This window comes from Penicillium hordei (genome assembly GCF_028827395.1).
Source record: "Penicillium hordei strain IBT 12815 chromosome Unknown utg000002l_segment0_segment0, whole genome shotgun sequence".
Classification (NCBI taxonomy): Eukaryota; Fungi; Ascomycota; class Eurotiomycetes; order Eurotiales; family Aspergillaceae; genus Penicillium; species Penicillium hordei.
In genome coordinates this window covers 1,820,556-1,842,212 of record NW_026623143.1, presented here as the reverse complement: position 1 = coordinate 1,842,212, position 21,657 = coordinate 1,820,556, and the positions used below count along the sequence as shown (strand labels likewise).

The following is a 21,657-nucleotide window of genomic DNA, read 5'->3' as shown; positions in this document are numbered from 1 at the left end:
AGTAAGTAATAAAGGTTTTAGTCTCTTTATTAATCTTTCCTCTCTTACATAGTCGGTTAAATCCTATAGGTTGGGCTATGGGCTTTATGGGCTATGCAGAGGTCTATACACACTACTATACTAGTGGAACTCGGAGCATGTTTAGAAGCTCAGAGTTCAGTTTGAATACAGGCAGTACTAGTTGCATTCGCCTTTGCAGTAGTATTGTATATACCCTGTCACTCTGATTGATTAAACCGGAGCCCTACATAGTAGGGCTTCACAAAACGACTCAGTTGAACACCTGTCTGTTCCTCACGTAGGCGAAGGACCCCAATCGTGCGCTGCCTAGTAGATAAAAGGCGAGCGGATATGGGCGAGTCGGGAAGGAAGAAAAACATGAGCATGCCCCAGCTGAATGTGAGCACGCCAAGCAGGATGAACTGCAGCTGCCAGGGCTTGAGGCCAGACGACGAGGAAAGGAACGAGCAGGCGTCTCAGAGAGTCATCAGCTTTAAGAGCACATAGTTCGGAGATTTCGGGAGTTACAAGAGAATATACCGTTGATCAACGAAGACATGGTGCTAAAGATAATTGCCACACGGACAACCTGCTCCTAACGGGTGTACCAGGAACCAACAATAAGGTTCAGCGCCTTTGCATGTCAGCTAGCCGCCATTATAGCACCATAGAACCCACGAGTGGGACATTTGAATGCTTACGGGGAAAGTCAAGGCCTCAAACATGCCTAGGATAAATCGACAGGCAGCCAGCCCGCCAAAGCTCTGAGTGGCTGCTATACATGCCACGATAAGGCCCCACACGGCGACATTAATTGAGAGCACCTTGCCACTCTGGTATCGCTGTATCATGAGTAGTGCGGGAAACAGTGAAAGCAGACTTCCAAAGAAGACGAGCGAGCTGGACCACGAATACTGTTGGCCGACGAGGTGGAGGTCGGTACGCAATCCTAATACTGCAGCAGAACTGATCGCAACTTTGTCGGTGGCACCGAGACTAGAATGGCAAGGTCAGCACCGATATACAGGCAAAATAATCAGGGCCAATGGGACATACACGAGGGCTCCGGTAAGCAGTGGCACAACTATCCAGTCTGCCTTCCTCCGAACCGCCTTCTCCTCTTCTGGTGTCCACGGTACTAGAAGATCGGCAGCATCAGGTAGTTGTGCTATTTTGGCCAAGTATTGACCAGCGACATCGAGCTGTGTGTCGGTCTGGGCAGCATCCAGAACCTCAACTTTGGGCTAGTGGTCCTGATGCTTTTGTTTGCGTGTGTTGAACGAAATGGAGCGGGGCTGGGTTCAACTCATGATGAGACGGGATGATGCATGATTTATTAATACAGGCAATAGAGTAATAGTCTTGTACCCGAGAGGATGTTCGTTGCTTTGTTGCGATAAGCGATTACCCGAGGTGGTTTTGCCCGCGCCCAACTTAGGGTTATGCTCGGCGCTTGCCCGCGCCCTTGTCGTTCGCCTTCACCCTCGCTCTGCTCTCGCCGCGGGAGGGTGATATCATGGAATACATTCTGTGGCCACGGCCGGTTTGACTAATGTGGCATGATTTGACCCTTCAGAGGCTCAATGGTGATATAAACCCGCCCACAACGACCCTTCCTCGAACGGTCTATACATTCGTTCTATGTTTCCATCGATTCAAAATGACGATTGCAACCAATTCTTCTGTCGGCAATGGTGACATGCTGCACTTCAACCCTGTTTCTTTATCAAATGAGGACCTAGAATGGGCTGATCTCAGCATAATCGATATGTCAACGTACGACCAAGGACCCGAGGCCCGGCAAGCGCTCGCCAAGCAGGTTCACGATGCGATGACTACGGCTGGCTTCATGGTTCTCGTCAACTACGGAATTTCGGAGGAAGAAATTCAACGTCAAGTCGACATTGCCCACGTATGTTATGAACATTGAGGTTAGGCGCCAAACAATACTGAGTTCCTGCAAATAGACTATGTTTGAGCGAACATCTACCGAAGAGAAGACTAAGCTACTATCGCCTATTAAGGAAATCGGGCGCTACCGAGGGTTCAAAATGAGAAAGTACTGGGAGTGAGTCAACTAATCCGCGAGACGCGCCCATTCATATGCTAAGGATAATTCGACAGATTTGAGCACAACGTCACAGACCGAATCGAACACTTCAACTGGTATCGGGATATGAAGTCTCAGGAATTTCCCAAGGCTATGGAGAATTTCCTACCTGAAGTCGGCAAATTCAGCGACACCGTCCACAAGGATGTCCTGTACAAATTATATCGTCGTAAGTGCCGCCCATAAAACTTGAGCGTGTTGCAGCTTACCTTTGGACTTTATGCTAGTATTTGCTTTATCGCTCGAGCTTCCGAGCGAAACTTTCGTCGACAAACACAGGTTCGAGCTTCATGACGAATCGTGGTTCCGATGTAAGTACCCATGCGCTATCAAGCCTCAGCCCGTCCGCGAGATCATTCTGACCCAACCGCAGATATGGCGTACTACGATGAGTTTAGTCCTGATGAGGAGGCCAAACTCGGCGGTGTGTGGCTCAAGGGTCACCAGGACTTCAACAGTGCGTCTACACTCTCACTACCATATATCATGTCCAGCTTGCTAATATACCACAGCACTGACTCTCTTATTTTCTCAGCCCATGGCCTCCCTCCAAGCCCTGGATGATGCCGGCAATTGGAAGTATATCAAGCACATTCCCGGTAGTCTCGTCGTAAGTACCCCTCGATCACAGCATTCCGAGACACATCGCTGACTGGGCTATGAAGGTCAACTGCGGTGCTTACATGGAGTGGTACACTGGTGGATTGTACAAAGCAGCCAAGCATCGCGTCCACGCCCCACCCAAAGATCAGCGAAACCGCACTCGGCTGGGAGTGTTCTACTTCAATGTTCCTAACGACGAAGAGAGAGTTAGTATTTGCATACTTAATTATTTTAAGACTGGTTTCTAACTTTTGGATTTTTAGCCTAACACTTTGCTGGAATCGCCAGTGCTTCAGAGAGCGGGCATCACGAAAAGAATCTTCGAGCTAGGCAAGGAGCCAGTCAGCAAAGACTACGCTCACGCCCGGATTGCCAACACGGGAAAAACTGCCGGGTGGAAAACGGCTGCCGGTACGGGTGGCGTGGAGTATGATATTATCGGTGGTATCAAAGTCCCTCTGTACAGCTAGCTCCACCAGTACATCTGGCTTCAGGTGGTTTCGAAGATACACCCGAGAAACTAACAGCAATATGGACAAGAATGCCAGCTAAAAGATTTCATGCAAACAACCATTCTACAACCTAGATAATGTTTTACAATGTAGGGCTATGGGCTATATCGTCCAAACTATATATAAATATCAAATGCAAATAATGACCTCCTTGTCAGACGGGGTGGCCACCCGGTATACCCTCGTCCGATCCCCAGCCTGGGAATTCCCATATTACGCTTTCCGGGGCCCAAGATGATCCAAGACCGTTATTGAGCCCCATAGAGAATGATAAGTCTGTGTTTCCGGGCTCCTCGCCAGGGTGACCTGCTTCAGCGTGAGGCGACTGCGGAAACGCGCCTGAAGAGTTCCAGGACATCGTGCTAGCAATTTTTCGATGGATTATATCAGCACTGTCGAGTGTCTTTCTAGCAGCTAGCAGAGGTGGGTCAAGTCGGCGCAGCGCCGCTTCGGCAATGTCCCATTGATGGGTCTCATATAGCTCAATCAGGCGGTCTACTAGGCGTCGAACCAGCTGTTCCGCAGTAATTCCCTCTGTAGTGTGTGTCGCCTTACCGCGTATGGCTATCCGTAAAAGCAGAGAGCCACAGTTGGATATATGGTCCGCAGTATCTGCAAATTGCGGTTAGGCTATAGGGTTTAGGGTAACTTGGGAGTGACAGGCTTACAAGGGAACCAAAACAACTGAAGGTCAGGGCCAGTCAGGATGTCAAGAAAATCCGCCATATCTTTGCAGATGTCGTTGGCAATATGCGCAACTGAGTTGTACTGTAGCGGTATGTTGCGGTATGCCACATTGAGATGAAGCCGATATACAATGATTCGCAGTCCTAGCATAGATAACTGTGCGGATCCTTGAAACCAAATTAGAATTAATTTGTCCTTTTACATCGGGGCTAAATACTTACGAACGCCTGTGGGCATAGTACTTCCTTCGGCGGCAGTTCCATTCCACTTGAAACTTTCTGGCATCTCTTCCTCAACGGTTGCAAGTTTCATGTTGACATCTTCCAATAAGGCCACCTTAACGAAGGGAGCAGGTGGATCTAGAAGACTCTTGACAGACATAAATGACTGCACAACCGAGCTATGACAGGTCAGAAGTATGACTTCCTTCAGGGTTCAAATTATTAGACTCACTCAACGATTTGCGTCATACGGCACATGTAAATAAATGCCTTGAAGGATACGATCAACTCGGGTGCAGCATATCGACCCCAGTCGCAGTCCTCAACTTTAGGTATGGATACATGCCACTCAGTCGAGTGGATACTATCACTGTTAGCCAGGCAAATTCACAGTCTAGTTAACGCGCTTACAAGCTTGGTCTGCCGTAGACGAGTGCACGCCACTTATCAAAGATAAAAAGCGTCCACCATAGGCGTTTCCGGAGAGATCTTTCCCATATTGGCAGTTCCCACCGGGCAGGGTCCATGTGTAGCCCGAGAAGATACGCAACTGCCACTGACTTTGACACCAACACATCCCTTTGTCCAATGTTTTCGCAAGGCCGTGACGCAATAGCCAGGATAGCGACTTGCAGAGTGGCAAGCCGCGGAGTGCGGAACTCGTCCTCAAGGCCGTTGATAACATGCGTCCAGATTTTTTGAAGATGCGGTTGAAGATCGGGGCTATTGGGAATGGAGTGACCAACAGCGCACGCTAGCAGACCATGGGGGAGTGGGCCAACTGAGCTGCTGCCAGTACAAGCGGCTTCGAGGCGCATGCTGTTAATTATGGGAATAACAGGGAGGGTATTTCGTTGCAAACTTATTGACTCGTCAGAAAATACAGCTTCACTCGTAGTGTTGCTGACTATCCAAACACTTACTTCGAGATAGCTTGCATGAAAATACTCGGTCCCGCAGATGAGCATTCATCGCGCACAGCGTCAAAAGCCATTCGACTGGTTGTCGGCATGTGGCCATATAGTAGGGGCCGCTGTTTGACAAAATAGACTGGAAAGCGGGGGTCTGAGGAAACTTGACGAAAGGCGAGGTGACCCGTAGTGCCAGACCCGGTTACCTCAGCCACGTCCTGCAGAGTGAGATCTGAGAAAGCATCCAGCGAAAGAAAATGGGACTCTTTCTCTCCATCGTCATACCATTCCAGAGATTCGGGGTGCACGATCTGTGAAGGCCTCGTTAGCTGAACAACACAATAACCATATAAGTCCAACGAGGAGCATGTACAGGAAGGCCCGGATCTTCGATTGCGTCACACTCGTTCCAAATAAAGGACAGCCAGGATGGCAGAGGGGATTCTTCTACTGACTCTGTCGGCAAAGCGGTTGCCTTCAAGCCACACGAGTCAAAGACTGCGTCATTCGCCACTGCAGGGCTAACACTCACGTCTATATGAGTAGTGGGCTCTGATAATGAACCCACATGTGTGTTTACAGAGCTCGAAGCAGAGGCATTGGCATGTGCACCGTTGGAATTCTCATTTGGCCGTTTATTGCGCGACCTTGGCGGGGCTAAAAAAGTGCATAGCTGATTGCGAGCGGCGCATCCTAAGCATGGATGGCCACGGACTGTAATAAAGCATCTTTGCTTGACCCTCCGACCTGCTAGAGGTCAATAAACTGGTTATAGAAACCTTGGAGGTGGAACATACAGGAGTCACAGGGTCTATCCAGCCTTGACCGTCGTGGGCGGGCATCCGAAGGACTCATCACTACACACAGATAAAATATGGTGACAGTGCGGTTGAGTTTATCAAGATGCACTGTATTGGGGTAGAAGACTGTGAGATTGTCCAAATGAACTAGCAAGAATATAAGGAAAGCCCAAAGAGGCGAGTAGAGAATAGAGTTCCAAAGGAGTACCTCCACTGATATATTATGGGGCCTCATTAACAAGCGATATCATACACATCTATGATTGGCAGGACACTGAACTTAAAATAATCGATACAATATAATTGGATAAATAATTATTACTATGGATCAAGATAAACAACCCCGCTTTACAACAATAGTAAAAAGAGGTTATAGCGAACTTTCCTAGATACGAAGCTCGTTACATTCACCGCACCAGTATAATGATCGTTATATCTAGGTACAGTCACTAGAGTGATAAGACATAAGTTCCTGCACTGCCTGGCCCCATCTAGCTCATCGTAAGTGTGAATATGTGCACTTCATTCTATCTTTATCAGCGAGAACATCCAGCCAAATCTGATAGAATCGACCAGGCCACTAATGAAGGAACAAGTGCAGAAGCGGATCGGAATCCCCAGTGACAGCATTGCCCTGGCAATGAGGCTTATCGTATGCAACTCGATGGGGGCATACAATTATTAGGGCTTTGAGGCACTCAAGGGGTTGCAGAGGGACAATGGTGGTTGGGATTCTGGCTATTTATATAGCTTTCTGGATATAGGGAAGAGTGTCATGAACCGCGGGCTTCGTACAGCACTTGCTGTTCAGGCACTCAGTGGAAGGATCAGCAAGCCTTGATGTAAGCCGCATGATCATATATCTAGCACTTTCACATTCCATCTAAGTGGTTAACTATCACGATTCAATATCTAAATGTTACAAAAGCTGTGCTCAAATCTCGTCTAGCAACGTTGCCCTGCCAGCTGTGGGACTAGTCAGGAATATTTCGATGCATCGTTCATGGCCTCAGCTTCTTGGCCCATTCTGGCCATCCAACGATCAACCAGATCTTGGTTCTCATTTTTCAGTCGAGTTGATCGTTCTTCGGCCATATTAAGCTGAAGGTTTAGTGTCGCCAGTTCATCTTGGAAATCCTGCAGAAATACACATAATTCATGTTAGCCACTTTCCGTCACTCACCCCTGCGCGATTGGAAAGCCTATATAGAAATCAAAACAGCCTACCTCGAGCAGCTTGGCCTTCCCTTTCAGCTCCGCATCTCTGTCTTTTAATCGTAGCTTTAGTTGTGCTCTCTCGCTTTCCAGGGCGTTGATTCGTCGACCCTCTTGCGAACTCTTCTTGCGAAGTGTTTCCACTTCTGTATTTACTCGATTCAAGCGATCTTGTAATTCTGAGCGGGATCGCTGTGCCTCGGACAGGTCTGCACGGGTAGTATTGAGAAGGTCGGTCGGGGTAGAATCTGGCCCAATTGATCGTTGCTTTCTGGATGGTGGAACTATAGGAGATGGAACAGTGGGTTGAGCTTCACTCTGCGCTGTTGCGGGACTGGCGCATTTTGCTGCTGTTGCTAGTTTGCTGGTACGATCTGCAAGCTGGGCGTCTAGATTTGGTAAATGATGTCAGTGGCAATCACTGAACAAAGAGCATGAGAGACTGACAGGCATCGTAAAGCGTAGCATTTGCTTTCTCTCGTTGGTCTCGAACTGTCAGAGCAGCCAAGTACTCCTCCCTCCAGTGGGCCATAAGCCTTCCCAAGCAAAGGGATGTACCTGAATGTGATGAAGTGGAGTTGGTGCCGCCTCGGGCGCGAGATGCGGTGCTAATCGTTATCAATTGCCCACCGCCCGCTCCACCGCCCCAGGCCTCGTGCATCATCGAATCCGGCTGCAACCCGACCCCAACTCTCCTGACTTGTCCTGATCTGTTCTATAAAGTCTTAGTAAAGACTGATTATAGGTCTTTGCCTCATATTGAATTACGTTTTTATCCCTCACACATTTACACTCAGTCACTTGGCCGGTTCCCAACCATGGCGTCAAGGAAGAAGGTCCTCCTCAAGGTACAATCTCCGCACCTGCTCCGTGTGACGAACGCCAAATGCTTCAAAAGGGGGTCTATTTGCTAACCCGCACCTTTTCGGAAATCTAGGTTATCATCCTTGGTGACAGTGGTGTCGGAAAAACAAGTTTGATGAACCAATATGTCCGTTCAGCCTCGCCCCCAACTAGCGCTCTGCGGCCGTACCGTGGTCAGTCACGAAGACCTATAACCGCTAACATACAATTTTCCGAGATCAATAGGTTAATAAGAAGTTCAGTGGAAGCTACAAAGCCACTATTGGAGCCGATTTCCTAACAAAGGAAGTTCTCGTCGACGACCGACTTGTGACAATGCAGGTAAGGTGTTGGAGACTAGCACAATCATAATGAGGGGCAATAACTGATTCAGAAGTGCTAGATCTGGGATACTGCAGGCCAAGAACGGTTCCAGTCATTGGGAGTCGCCTTCTACCGTGGAGCTGATTGCTGTGTCCTGGTCTACGACGTGAACAACTCCAAGAGTTTCGAAGCTCTCGACAGCTGGCGCGATGAGTTCCTGATTCAGGCTAGCCCGAGAGATCCAGAGAGTTTCCCATTCGTAAGTGGTGTTCCCCCATTCCTTTTCCTTGTCTCATGCGCCGCAATAGCTGGCAAGAATGATATGTTGGTCCATGCTGACGTTCATGTGCAGGTTGTCATCGGTAACAAGATCGATGTAGAGGAGAACAAGCGTATGATCTCCTCAAAACGGGCCATGACTTTCTGCCAGTCGAAGGGTAACATCCCCTACTTCGAGACCAGTGCCAAGGAAGCTGTCAACGTCGAGCAGGCGTTTGAAGGTGAGTGAAATTCAACCACCTAGCAGTTTTTCTCCAGAACTGTTCTCTTACAGGGTTTCTAATCAATATTTAGTTATCGCGCGGAGTGCACTTGCCCAGGAAGAGGCTGAGGAATTCAGCGGTGAATTCAGCGACCCAATCAACATCCATCTGGACAATGACCGTGATGGATGTGCCTGTTGATATACCCTTGCAATTCCCATGTTCCAGCGACCTATTTCCTTCGTCTTTCCCTTTTCATACTACTATTTTGTTCTCCGGTTCTGAGTCTGTAGAGAAGACCACGGGGTTTGATTTGGATAACCTTGCTCTTCCCCTGGTGTCTTGTAGATTTCTTATTTTCAATTATGGAATTCGTCTGAGAGAGAAACATCTTACTCAAAACTTTCTCACTTCAGTCTTACGCAGTCAATATCTTTGTCGGGCTTAACGCAATACCATCTTCATTTTTCCGTAATAGGCAGTTGGTCGCGCATATCGAAGTAGCGCACTACCATCAGATGACCCGTCATCACCAGGGCAAATTCCTCCTAACAACAGCCATTGGACATGTGTACTTATCACATGTGGCTCACGGTAATTACTACAATAAGTTGCACGGGATAAGTGACCGCGTCAAATGATGTCGGCCGCGACTACATTTCTCCCCACCCGGACCCTTATCTCGCCAATGCTTGGCATCTAGCCCCGTGTTCTCTTCAACCCGCATATCTTTAGGCAGGAAGTCTCGTGACAATCATTTGTCTCTGCCGGAGATCCATTGCTCGTTGCGCTTTAGATGACAGCTTCCCGACTGATACACCGTCCAACTCGGCATCCTCGGCTGCAAACGTAGCGATTGCGACATCGGCGACACGAGGTTCCTGACCAACAGTACACCCTGACGAGTCGCGCAAATCAACCTCCTCTCACAAACAACTATAATTGCTATGACGTCGACCACACCTGAGGGGTCCGGCACGATGCCACTGGGGATAGCGCGGCGAACATTAGGGATTATCCTACTCCTGGTGGTGGTTGTGCTATGGACAACTTCGAATTTCCTTGGAAGTGTACGAGCGCCCTCTTTTTGAAAATATCATTAACGCAAAAGGCATATATCATTGCAAGCATTTGGGCTAATTATATATCGAATGTCATCCAGACCATCTTCGCCGACAAAACCTACCCGAAACCTTTCTTCGTAACTTATACGAATACCTCGATGTTTATGATGCCCCTCCTTTTAATCGTCGCTCGTCGAACATGGGGTCTTTGGCGTCTCGGGAAACTCTCCCAGATCACTTCGGTGAAGAGCTTTTTGAATCATTTGGACTCGCATGATCCCAAGGATGAGGAGGAGAGCATGCTGCGCAACGGCTCCGATGAAGAAGACGGCGGACGATTCCCGCGGGAGAGACAGGATGCTACAAGCGGAAAGCTAGGGCTCAAAGCAACAGCTAAACTCAGTATCCAATTCTGTCTTCTATGGGTGAGTACACAACCTTAAGGTTTGGGCATATGATCAGCTGGCTAACCCTATCATAGTTTACTGTATGTCGTACATCTCACGATGTGTAGCTGATGTGTTGAAAGTGAACTAACCGAAACCTTTTTGGACAGGCAAATTACTTCGCCATGGGGTGCCTTCAATTCACGACAGTTGGAAGCACAACCATTCTGACTTCCACCAGTGGTAAGGATTCCCCTGTTTAGATATGTTCAAAATCCAATCCTCACCCTCATTCTTCTAGGTGTATGGACCATGGTCTTCGGCGCCCTGCTCCGTGTTGAGAAATTTACTATGCGCAAATTCATGGGTGTTATGGCTTCTCTGATTGGCATTATCCTGATTTCGCGCGTCGATCTCTCCAAGCCAGACACGGGCGATGCTACAGATGGCGGTGAAGGTTCATTCCCACACAAATCATCAGGGGAGATTGCCCTTGGTGATGCCATGGCGGCGTTTAGCGCGATCCTGTACGGTCTTTACACCGTCGTGATGAAGAAACAGGTCGGCGACGAGTCCCGGGTAAACATGCCTCTGTTCTTCGGACTAGTTGGATTTTTCAACATTATCTTCCTATGGCCTGGTTTCTTCATCATGCACTGGACTGGAATGGAGCCCTTCTCCTTGCCCGAAACATCGCGAGTGTGGTCAATTATTCTGGTATGACTCTGAGCCTGTTATTTACCTTGATTCTTATTTGACTAACCTCACGCCCATCAGACTAACGCGTTTGCATCATTTGTCTCTGACATTGCTTGGGCTTACGCTATGCTTCTTACCACGCCGCTTATTGTGACGGTTGGGCTCAGTATGACCATTCCGCTCTCCCTTGTTGGACAGATGATCCTGCAGTCACAATACTCCAGCCCTATGTACTGGGTTGGAGCAGCTATCGTGTTCTTGTCCTTCTTAGTTGTGCAACACGAGAGCAAGCCTCAGGATGATCTCACCACCGCTGATGGAGCAGGCCGGTCCTTCTCGGGTGAGTATAACAGCATTCCCGTTGAAGAAGAGGAAATGCGTTAGTTTGAGTTTTGGAACTTTTTCTTATTTATCGCTACGCATTTATTGTAGCTTGTTCACATAACACGGCATCTTTTCCGGCTACCCTCGGCTACCTAGCGAAAGGGCTGGTACTCCCAGTATAGATTATAGAATTATTCAACAACATTCTCATTAACTCTACTTCCGCGCATGCAATTTGGTCGACCTCTCCGCAAATTTTGTCATCCAATTGTAGATGGATGATTTGCCGAGTCCTAGTTAACCTCAGAAAGAGTCACAGATGTGAACTCTCACATTTGAGATTAGGGGGTTTCAGCCAAGACAAGCCAAAAGCTTGGTTTGACTAAAACAAACCTTGTGATATGTAGTCACGCCTTGAAGCGATACATATGTGACATTCGAAGAGATATCTAGAATGGTTATAATCTAAGCTTCCAGGGTTGAGTTAGTTGAAGGGGGGGGGGGGGGGGGGGGCCCATGTTCATAATGAATTGGATATATATATCCCTACATAGACACCGGATTTTAGGGCACCACGTTTGTTTTGTTTACAGCATGAATGGCAAACCATACACAACCAAGATCGAACAGCCCAGGTTTGTCCTTCGAACCGGAATCCTACGGCAGGAAACCAGACATAATCGGGGCCCCTTGAAGGGAAACCTATGCGAAGAGTAAACAAAACCGCTTGCAGGAATCTCTATTGTTGTGATCAAGCCAGTTTACATATAGCCACCTGGGTTCTCGAATGATTGTTCCTGTTCTTTGAAATATCGGCCATCAAGACCCTTCTCGAAGGGGAAACTTGACTGGTAATAATTTTTGCTCAATAGGAGGCTGGCATTTCTTGTTCCTGCGGTTGGCGTGGGAGAGTGAGAAATGGGAACTATTCGGTTTCTTCATCCCCTATTTCAGGCGTTCCTGTCCAATAGAGTACTAGTCGCTAGTATATGCCTAGTAGGGCACCCATAAAAGTTCTCACAAGAGCCTGCGCCGCTGCGCTAGTCTTCATTAGGTGAATCAAATCCAAGGTTAGAGCGTTTCGTCGGATTGAACTATATCATGTGAGCAGGATGTACATCTGGGAGCATTGAATATGGTTCTCTCGCTGAAAGGGGGTTGGACGTAAGGTTTCTCATCTATATTGTATATTATGCACTAAAGTACTACGGCCTGAAGTAATATGATACATAATAAGTGCTCAATATAGACATTGGAATAGAAAATAGACAGACGGCAGAGAAGTGAGAATGTTAGAATCGACAGTGAGAAGCATGAATGCAATGACAATGCATCAGCTCGATGAATGAAATCAATAGAGAAGGGCGTTGGAGAAATGGAAAGTAGGGAAAAAGCTGGGTAGCTTCGTGATGAAAAAAAAAAAAAAAAAAAAAAAACCCTTCCCCCACTCAATGTGCACGAAGGTACTAACGCCAATCGTTCCTCGAAGGCCCGAAGCTCACCATGAGACGAGTAGCCAAAATGAAATCATCAACCTGGGTATATTGAAAGAAAAAAAAAGGTAAAGGTAAAAAATGAAAAAAGGGGATCGCTGAGATGTAGGGAATACGGAGTGAAGGGAATAGGAATAGGCAGAGTAATGAAACAGACTCTACTCCGTAGCGCGAGAGGCATTATACAGAAGTTCCTAGGCCGGGATCTAGTCTCCTGCGCGCAGCGAGAATGCTTTTCAAAGAGCCCAGCCAGCGCGCGAGGGACTCTTCCTCTGGAGCGCAAAGTCGATAGGTCTTTTCTTCGGCGATGATCTGCATGCAGAACGTCTTTGATCTCGACAAAGGATCCACTTCTGCGGCATCAAATACTTGAGACATGGGGATGATCTTGAGAGCAGCGTACTCCGATTCATCCTTGTAGAAGGCCAGACTCTTGGGTCGAAGCACAACCCAGAGTCGTTTCCACTGGCGCACGGTCCCTTGGATGCGCAGCCCCTGCAGGTACCCCTGACAGATGACCCGCTCTGGGTCACGCAGGATGCCCAGGTCTGTTTGTTTGTTGGTGTCTCGGGGTAGAGATGCTGACGGCCGGGGTCCTGTTTTATCCTCTGGTGCCGAAACGGACAATGAATGGATGGAGGGCATAGATCGTAGGTGACTATTGCGTGTTGGTGCAGGTCCATCGGAGAACTCAGAAAATGAAGTCATTTCGTTGCCGGAGTAATCCTGAATGTAAGGGAGTCTCTGAGCATTTTTGCTGCGTGGGGATAATGCATGGCGTGGCTCGGGAGAGCTGGCGCGGCCAGTGTGATCGAAATCGGAGTGATCGGTTGTCTCGTCAACGAGCTGTTTGTGGATGGCGGGGGGTTCGCGCTTTTTGCTCAACGCCAGGAAAGCTTGCTCGTCCTCGTCGCCCGGGGTCTCGGCGCGAATGCGATCGATCCAGTCCTCGGCATCGCGTGCACTCAGGGCTTCGAAGCGGTAATTCGTAGATGGGGTAAAGACACCGAAAATATGTTGCCGGGTCGATCGCGGAGACTTGACGGGCGCGACGGCGGTCACTTCAGATAGGGAAATGGAGACTCGAAGGCGGGTGGTTTCTTCGTCTTTGTATACGGAAAGGAGGTTCGGTCGGAGGACGAGGTAGGCTGGTTTCCATGAGGCGCGAAAGACATGTTTGTGCTTGACTCGGCGACAGACCCTCCCTGTCTTCAAGACTCGATCGAATTCGAAGCTTCCATTTTCGTTGACTGGCGAAAAGGGATCCAAATTTCCACTGTTGCGAGGGCCTCGGAAATGAGATGAGGGGCCAGGTTCCGGAACTTTGATCGCGGTTCTGCCTTCGGAGAATGAGGGCCGTGTCAGCACTGTATTCATGTTGCCTAGTTGAGGTTCAGTAGAAGGGAAGAAAAGAAAAAAAGGGGGGAACCCCACGGTGGTGACTCCATATAGTTTATTGTCATGCGGAGTTGTGATGATGGGGGGATGACGGGGATGATCTTGGCCGGAACCAAGCCTTTTGGCCCTTCGGCTTTTGGACAGGTAAGTTAGGATCTACAATGTACATGGGAAATTATATGACTTTGATATGCAAGTGGCGATATATTGTAACTAAATATATTTTTGCTCTTGGAAGTCTGTTTTCCTAAGAGTAACCACACACACGAGCAAAGTAAACTTTGTATACGTAGTGCTAGGTATGTACACCGGCACATATATGTACGTACTGCATGAGTGGTAGGTGAGATATAGGAGAAATAGGTGAAGTGATGTGGTATAGGAGGTGATATACAACATGGGAGAGATAACAACGGCAATGTGCTCAATATGAAAACTTGAGCCGTGTCAGGGTCCAGACCTTAGTTGGGACCTCGTCCAGAATTAAATTTGCAATTTTTCAATTTACAATTTAATTGAAAAGGGAATTACATAAAATACAATACCGTATTTACATCACGTGTATGTAGATCTTTATGTATGAGATTGGCAGGACCCTGAATGGGGTATGACACGTAGTACGTACCTAATACCTGTCTAGACGCTCCAAATAATATGAAATATCATGTACCAGGTACTTCAGCAACAATAATAGGCACGTATAAGAGGCTGAATGTGAACAGATGATAGGGTCAGAGGTCCCCAAGAATCATCACAGACACCACTTTCGGATCTAACGGCCAGGAAAAGGTTGGGCCCTCGATCGACATGCGCTAGTTCTACAGATTGGATTGGCTACATAGAGACAAGTGAGACAAGTCATCTCAGGACTGCTCTGACTGTTGAAGTTATCTGGGTAAACTTTGGATTAAGGACCATTTCAACCAACGGATACATTCTAGAAAAGCCAAGCGTCCATGCCCGTAGTCATCGCCTATAGTGTATATTATATGTACCATTGCCCATAGGGCCGAACAATGGTGGATCAAGTGGGCTAGGTAGAATAAGCTGTACCATCAGATATTCTGGGATCTAGGTACAAGAGTTTGTACAAAATACAAAGTACACGAGCACAAGCATATTCCCAGCAGATGAGATCAAAATGATCGCACAGAAGCTTTCTTGGTTAGCTTGGGGCTAATACATGTGGTACCCCCTAGACCACGCCATGAGAAGCCAATCACGATTCCGGCAAAAGAACAAAGGGGACAAGAGTATCAAGTCCGCGTAAGCCTCACATATACCCATGGGCAAAAATCCCAAACAAGTAAAGGAGGTAAATATTTGAAGGATACAAGGATATATCTTTGAAATGTTAAAAGAAGCCAAGAAGCAGACCAGTACAATCGCACAAAAAGTAAAAGGATTACAATCAAATACCATACCATACTGGTTATAGCGCCACTGAACAGTAACTAGGGGTAAAATAACCGTTTTAGGGTGACAACTGAGAGGCCACCGGACTTCGCCAAGACCAGGGAGGCGCAAGCAACCTTTGGAACCCATCCCATCTTCCAATTCCCCATCCCGTCTTCTCTCTCCCATCATCCTCATCCTGTTTTGATGTCCCCGATCTCTCTTCTGTGTACCTTGCTGTTCACAGTTGCCCGCGTTACTCCCGACGCTCTCCCCATCTATTGACCGTGGGACTGAGAAAGTTGGGGGACGAAAGGAGGCATTCCTCCGGCCACTCGTTTTGCTGTCATTTTCTCCATTCTCACTTCTTGAGAGAGATCTCTTGACTTTCCGATCTTCCTGTGAGCCATACGGCCTGATTTCGTTTCATCGTGTGCTCACCACCTTTTTTTTCCGTCCAAGACGCATTTCTCTTCTGAATCACACCTCCGACACAATTTCTCCGCTATCTCCCTAACGGCCCCGTGCTGTCGCTTGGGCCTGACAGCTGACCTCTACCATTATTTGGGTGATCTTACACAATCGCACTCATGAGCTTCATCCAACGCATCACGAAACGGCTGCCAAGTGCGCCGAGTCTGCCGTTGGAAGATGCTCCCAACGAGAAAGGCCGCCTCCATCCTAGATTCGCCTTTTTCCGGCGGAGAATTCGCCTAAAGGGCAACTCATCTATTTCTATACCCCTGGGTCTTGTTTTACTATTTCCATGCCTTGTAATTGTGCTTATTCTGCTTCTCTTTGTCCGACACCCTGCCTCTCCTGGGGGGATCTTAATTCCAGCGGGCACTCCGCCTTCTATCCGGTTCGTATCGCCCTCTCAACCGGTGGTGTGTGTGATAACTAACCTCCTGCGCTTTATAGAAAAATCAGCGAAAAGCATGACAAAGTCTTTGCTACGGGCTGTATGCCTATTGAGCCCGATGAAATCGCAAAGGCTCCCCGCGCCAATGCCGCCTTCGTCGTCCTTGCTAGAAATAAGGAGTTGGAGGGCGTGATCCAGTCTCTCAAGTCGATTGAGAGGCACTTCAACCGATGGTGGCACTACCCCTATGTTTTCCTCAACGATGGTGACTTCGACGAAGAATTCAAGGCAACGGTGAAGAACTACACCAGCGCGGAGGTTGAATTCGGCAAGATTGACAACAGCATGTGGGGATTCCCTGATTGGGTTGACCATGAGGTTGCCAAAGAGGGCATCAAGAAGCAGGGTGATGCTGCCATCATGTACGGTGGAATGGAAAGCTACCACCACATGTGCCGATTCTACTCTGGGTCAGTGGTCAAATGCCAAATTTAGGAGAGGTGGATTACAAAGCTAACTTTGCGATAGACACTTCTACAAGCACCCTCTCCTGATGAAGTACGAGTGGTACTGGCGTTTGGAGCCCGAGATCAAGTACTTCTGCGACATCACTTAGTAAGATACCTACTATGGCATGTCTTTCTGGTCAATTTGCTGACTTATTACTTTTAGTGATCCATTCCTCAAGATGGCCGAGGCAAACAAGACCTATGGCTTTACAATTGCAGTGAAAGAGCTTCGCGAGACTGTCCCCAACATCTTCCGTTATGCGGCTGCTTACAAGCGCAAGAACAACCTCAAGTCCAAGGGTCTGTGGGAGATGTTCCTAGAGCAGCCAGAGCAACCAGAGACTCCCGAGGACACCAAGCAGGACAAACTGCCAGATGAGATTCTGCAGACCGACCCTGGTGACAACAATCTGAAGGACGTGGACCCGGAGGCCATGGAAGGCGAGAGCTACAACATGTGCCATTTCTGGAGCAACTTCGAGATTGCCCGTCTTGATTGGTTCCGTAGTAAGGAGTATGAGGATTTCTTCACCATGATGGACAGAAGTGGAGGATTTTGGAATGAGCGGGTATGTTATAGGTCTTTAAACTCTTGCCAGGGGATCTGTGCTGACTGTACTAGTGGGGTGATGCTCCTATTCACTCTCTCGCTGCCGGTGCTCTCCTTGCACCTAGCGATATTCATTACTTCCGTGACTTTGGCTACCGGCACACCACCATTCAGCATTGCCCGGCCAACGCTCCGGCCCGCCAACTCACCCGTATCCCTTACCTCGAGAAGACTACCGATGACGAGAAGAAACGGATCGAGGAAGACGAGTACTGGGCGACCCCTGACCAAGTCAAGGAGAACGGTGTCGGTTGCCGATGCCGCTGCGACACTGACATTGTCGATGTCGAGGGCAAGCAAGGCAGCTGTCTTAACGAATGGGTGGATGTGGCTGGTGGCTGGGCCTCGCCATAGATCTTGACAGTGATGCCGTAGTGCTCAGTTCTCGCCACATCTTCCTACGTCTCCTTTTCCCCTGTCTATTTATTCGGCTGTGCATCTCTTGGTCCTGCCCTTGGGAGTTTCCGGCTGGAGCCCTGCATATTAAGTTGGTCATGGGGTTTCCTTTCTGGGCGGCGTTCAACGGATCTGAGCTTTTTTTTATTATCGGAAGATGGTGTCACAATTTCCACCATAACTGTTGACACATTCATCAAGCATGCTGTGCCACTGGGACTGGCTGTTGTGATTTAACTCTTGGTTGCATTTGGAAGAAAACGTGTGTTGTCGGCAGTGGAACATTGGTCCCGTACCTTGTGGGATCCCCGAGATAGTCTCGCACGACCTTTATATCCAATGTTTTCTTTAGATTTCATTGCTATATCCTATGTTCTACCAAGAGCACATCATCATCTCGGTGGTAGGAGACCGTTGATTACGGGGGCCGGGAGTAACGCCCAAAGCAATTCCCGCCGTCTACTTTGACGCCTCTTCGCCTCTTTCTTTTGCCTTCCTGTCGGCCACTTCTCCCCCGGCTGCTTTCCCCCTTTCCCATCCCCGTGTGCGCAGTTTTTGTGGTTTGTCTTCCAGCATGCATTCATGAAATGTACATACCTTTCCTCTCTCCCCACCCATCCTTGAATCCGTGGCATACCTCCACGGGTTGTTTTCTCGCATTGCCCACCTTTGACCCTCGCAAATACCAGATCGAGCATGGTTGTCTATAGAGTATGGAATAATCACCAGGTCAATTACGTGAAGAATGATATCAGTATAATGCACTTTATTTCTTCGGATTTTACTGTGGCTTGGATATTTCTATTTAGAATAGAGGAGTTGTGATTTCTAGCTGTGCTACTCATAGCTTGTAGTGAATTGTATCATTACCTCGAGAGATATATCAGGATCTTGTGTTTAAAATTTTAGGGTGACCGGAGGAGCCCTACTGCCTCTGATGTATCAACCCTGTCAACACCTTGAGAAAGGAATTACCAGCCCGTGGAAATTTGCGGGCAGAGGATATCTTTGATCTGATCGAAGGTTAAACTGTCTACAGAACATCGAAAAAGAGCGTCTAAATACTGTCAATAGCCTACCAGAAAGACTACCAAAAAGACATGACAAGGCGGCGTAAGCGACCGACTATTCCTGTACTACTTAGGTGAAAGGTTTAATGAACTAGTCAAAAAACAGTAGGGAGTAAGCAGGTGAGTAATCCATCATGTTCACCTCTGACTTCTATAAGGATCTCGTAAATATATAAACTCATTTCCCAGCAAGCACTACCAAGTGACTTGCTACTCTATTTAACGTGTCCACAATGGGTTCAACCCAACTTTGTTCAGAAAATGTGAAGCCAACGTCTTCAAAGGTTCCAAGGATTATGGCCACAAGCTCTTTTACTTCAATCAACCGACTTAAGTCTTTCTGTACCGTGCCTAGCGCCATTCCATAGTCCAAGAAACGGCTTGCAGTGCCTGAGCCTGTTCCTGGCGAAAGAAGACCGACTATTCGTGCACGAGTGGCACTAAGGTCAAGCTTCATGTCCAACTTCGCGATACTCTCGAGTAGGACATCCAGGAGCATCGCCAATGCGGGCACATACTCGTCCTGAAGTCTATTCTTTGCATCAAGCAGGTGTCGTGCTTTCTTAGGCGTGAGAACATCTGGCTTATCCAGCATGGTGAGTTTCCCATTCAACAACTGGAAGTTTCTCCGATGCACGTTTTCCATTTCGGCTGCCTTTTGACCAAGATCAACAGCGGCCCTGTAAACCTCTTCTGTCTGGGAAGAAGCCAATGTCGGCTTTTCCAGTCTCCCTATCCGATAGGTTTCCAGTTTTTTGCGGATCGAAGAGTTCGTCAAATGACCGACTGCCTTCAAGCTGTCGGTAATGTCTTGCCCGCTACACAATGCAATGACAGTATCCCCTCCCGGATGCTTTTGCATAAATGTGCTTGCGTCGTATACACTGCCCTTGGCTGAGAACCAATACCCAGTTTCATCTGAGTTATGTTTGATGAGCTCGGATACAAAGACTTTGTTCGAGCTGGGTTCGGTATCCGCATTGTATTCATCTGGGTCGAGACATCTGCGTTCCAGACGTGCCTTTTCCAATTCTTGATCGACCTCATGCCAAGGCTCTGTCCTGCGCTTGTGACCTAGACCATTGATTGTTGTGCTTCGCCCAATTCTGAACGAGACAGCGAGGAAGCCGAACACCTTTCGCCGGTGAAATCCCAGTAAACCGTCATTGCCGTGGTATGAGGATGTAAAGGTTTTCCAGAGGTCCATTAACTCTCTATCCTTGGACGCAGCAACATATTCCGAGACTGACACTTCCATCATAGCCTTGAGAAACTGCCGCCAATGGATAGGATACGTCGCCCGAACAATTTGCGCTTCTTGGCCGATACCGGTGAGATATTCAAATCGTCCGGTAAATTCATCCATCATGTGAAAGAATGGATGCGCTGTACCTGCCGCTCCAACCACGCCTTTCACCCAAGGGATTCCCAAGTTCCCTATGGTTAGCGTCCATAAGACGGGATCAATATGAGCCTTGTGTGCTCGGCTCGCATTGAGCTTACTGAGAACCTGGGTGATTTGTTTGATGAGTGAATGGAGACTTCGTATTGCGCCTTTGAGTGAGGAGGAATCTTTCGCCAAGACAGATCTCTGGGCCTCTATGATTTGATGGAGAATCGGTATCGTCTTGGCATTTATTTCAATCATTATGCCAACGAATGTGTGCTCTTCTTTGGAACCGACAGCTGGAACGAGCAACTCCAAGTTCTCGAGCGTCACACCACTATGTGACAAACTGGTTGATGTGAAATTGGCTACCACCCCGTCCACATAGGTGAGAGCCGGGGCTGGTCGCCCAAGACGTCTGCACACTACCGTCCACGGGATCTCAAGCGATGGCGGCAGGATATCTTTATGGCTGTCGTATTTCAATATAAGAGGCTCGCTTCCTTCCATACGAACAAACACGTGGGCTGTCATTCCGAGGATGGTGGCGGCCCGTTGGAGGTAAATGTCGGGCAAAGCTTCGGGGGATGCATCAAGCAGTGGAATCTTGGTTACAGTCTCTCGGACAGTCTGGGTTTGGACCAAGTGAGGTAGGTCACCAACAAGTCGGTCCCACGCTGCATGGGAAGGCGGAAGTGCCTTCAATGTTTGGAGAGGTGAGAATCCTGCCTCCTTAGACAGGAAGCCGGCGTTCTCATGTCCATTGCGACGGTTTGTCCGTTCTGCCTCTTCGATTATTCTCTCGCAGGGTGGTGAGGTAGACTGTGTCTATAGAATATGAGCACATGAATCTTCATACATTATGGCAATAGGTTGCATACGTACCTTCAGTGTCACTAATCGTAGGGAAACAAAGAAGAAAATGACCCCAAGGGCCAAGTTAACCATGTAGGACGACGACGAATCATCTTGAGGGTTCTTGAATATTGTACTAGAGTTGCCGTATAGTATCGTGGGTATCTCACTGACGAGAAACATCATAAGTTGCTTTGTGATCTGGGAATAGCATTGAGTTTGCAGTCAATTCGGCATGGTTCGTACTACCTTAGCTGAGACGAAATCAAGCACCTTCTTGGGCATCAAGACATTCCTTCGAGGCTTGGCATGGCTAGTAATTAACGGCCAATAGAGTGGCTGCAGATGTGATGAAGAAAGTGTTATGAGCTAGGACTACGAATGTATTGATTAGGAATATGGGCCATGCAGTAGTGCTTACCGGTTTTTCACATGTGCATAATACAAGATCACGTACTCCGTACGGAGTGCGGAATACTATATTAAAGCGTCCAGTTAGGA

At 48.2% G+C, this 21,657-nt stretch overlaps 9 protein-coding genes across 9 annotated transcripts; 4 read left to right on the top strand and 5 right to left on the bottom strand.

Annotated features, from left to right (window-relative positions):
• Window positions 1-595: 595 nt before the first annotated feature.
• On the bottom strand, window positions 596-1,527 carry N7537_003987 (uncharacterized protein; the record flags this gene model as incomplete). The annotated part of the gene is made up of 4 exons (XM_056895045.1): window positions 596-634; window positions 702-996; window positions 1,057-1,244; window positions 1,483-1,527. 4 exons carry the CDS (start codon window positions 1,525-1,527, stop codon window positions 596-598), a joined length of 567 nt encoding a protein of 188 aa, XP_056754793.1.
• A 133-nt stretch (window positions 1,528-1,660) lies between these two features.
• On the top strand, window positions 1,661-3,183 carry N7537_003986 (uncharacterized protein; the record flags this gene model as incomplete). The annotated part of the gene is made up of 8 exons (XM_056895044.1): window positions 1,661-1,912; window positions 1,968-2,068; window positions 2,125-2,279; window positions 2,338-2,421; window positions 2,484-2,567; window positions 2,623-2,720; window positions 2,776-2,919; window positions 2,977-3,183. The coding sequence occupies 8 exons, from the start codon at window positions 1,661-1,663 to the stop codon at window positions 3,181-3,183; spliced, it is 1,125 nt and encodes a 374-aa protein (XP_056754792.1).
• Window positions 3,184-3,379: 196 nt separating this feature from the next.
• Window positions 3,380-4,951, bottom strand: N7537_003985 (fungal specific transcription factor domain-containing protein; the record flags this gene model as incomplete). The annotated part of the gene is made up of 5 exons (XM_056895043.1): window positions 3,380-3,837; window positions 3,894-4,079; window positions 4,134-4,312; window positions 4,366-4,497; window positions 4,545-4,951. 5 exons carry the CDS (start codon window positions 4,949-4,951, stop codon window positions 3,380-3,382), a joined length of 1,362 nt encoding a protein of 453 aa, XP_056754791.1.
• A 1,871-nt stretch (window positions 4,952-6,822) lies between these two features.
• Window positions 6,823-7,720, bottom strand: N7537_003984 (ATG16 family protein; the record flags this gene model as incomplete). The annotated part of the gene is made up of 3 exons (XM_056895042.1): window positions 6,823-6,981; window positions 7,072-7,448; window positions 7,507-7,720. The coding sequence occupies 3 exons, from the start codon at window positions 7,718-7,720 to the stop codon at window positions 6,823-6,825; spliced, it is 750 nt and encodes a 249-aa protein (XP_056754790.1).
• A 157-nt stretch (window positions 7,721-7,877) lies between these two features.
• On the top strand, window positions 7,878-8,909 carry rab7 (Rab family GTPase YPT7; the record flags this gene model as incomplete). Its single annotated transcript, XM_056895041.1, has 6 exons — window positions 7,878-7,907; window positions 7,997-8,050; window positions 8,149-8,244; window positions 8,306-8,485; window positions 8,579-8,726; window positions 8,800-8,909. The coding sequence occupies 6 exons, from the start codon at window positions 7,878-7,880 to the stop codon at window positions 8,907-8,909; spliced, it is 618 nt and encodes a 205-aa protein (XP_056754789.1).
• Window positions 8,910-9,655: 746 nt separating this feature from the next.
• On the top strand, window positions 9,656-11,241 carry N7537_003982 (DMT family transporter; the record flags this gene model as incomplete). Its single annotated transcript, XM_056895040.1, has 6 exons — window positions 9,656-9,778; window positions 9,820-10,197; window positions 10,254-10,259; window positions 10,329-10,401; window positions 10,460-10,875; window positions 10,936-11,241. The coding sequence occupies 6 exons, from the start codon at window positions 9,656-9,658 to the stop codon at window positions 11,239-11,241; spliced, it is 1,302 nt and encodes a 433-aa protein (XP_056754788.1).
• A 1,613-nt stretch (window positions 11,242-12,854) lies between these two features.
• Window positions 12,855-14,051, bottom strand: N7537_003981 (PH domain-containing protein; the record flags this gene model as incomplete). The annotated part of the gene is made up of 1 exon (XM_056895039.1): window positions 12,855-14,051. The coding sequence occupies one exon, from the start codon at window positions 14,049-14,051 to the stop codon at window positions 12,855-12,857; it is 1,197 nt and encodes a 398-aa protein (XP_056754787.1).
• A 1,983-nt stretch (window positions 14,052-16,034) lies between these two features.
• Window positions 16,035-17,871, top strand: N7537_003980 (glycosyltransferase family 15 protein). Its single transcript, XM_056895038.1, has 5 exons — window positions 16,035-16,329; window positions 16,389-16,799; window positions 16,858-16,944; window positions 17,002-17,407; window positions 17,461-17,871. Exons 1-5 carry the CDS (start codon window positions 16,058-16,060, stop codon window positions 17,800-17,802), a joined length of 1,518 nt encoding a protein of 505 aa, XP_056754786.1. The 5' UTR covers window positions 16,035-16,057; the 3' UTR covers window positions 17,803-17,871.
• Window positions 17,872-19,092: 1,221 nt separating this feature from the next.
• N7537_003979 (uncharacterized protein) lies at window positions 19,093-21,342 on the bottom strand (the record flags this gene model as incomplete). The annotated part of the gene is made up of 2 exons (XM_056895037.1): window positions 19,093-21,129; window positions 21,187-21,342. 2 exons carry the CDS (start codon window positions 21,340-21,342, stop codon window positions 19,093-19,095), a joined length of 2,193 nt encoding a protein of 730 aa, XP_056754785.1.
• Window positions 21,343-21,657: the final 315 nt, after the last annotated feature.

What these genes read in the sequence shown, in the direction of transcription:
- N7537_003980 (XM_056895038.1), top strand. Translation starts at nt 16,058, where the DNA reads ATGAGCTTCATCCAACGCATCACGAAACGGCTGCCAAGTGCGCCGAGT. An exon ending in GGCACTCCGCCTTCTATCCG is followed by an intron (nt 16,330 to 16,388) that starts GTTCGTATCGCC and finishes TGCGCTTTATAG; the next exon opens with AAAAATCAGCGAAAAGCATG. An exon ending in GAGGATTTTGGAATGAGCGG is followed by an intron (nt 17,408 to 17,460) that starts GTATGTTATAGG and finishes TGACTGTACTAG; the next exon opens with TGGGGTGATGCTCCTATTCA.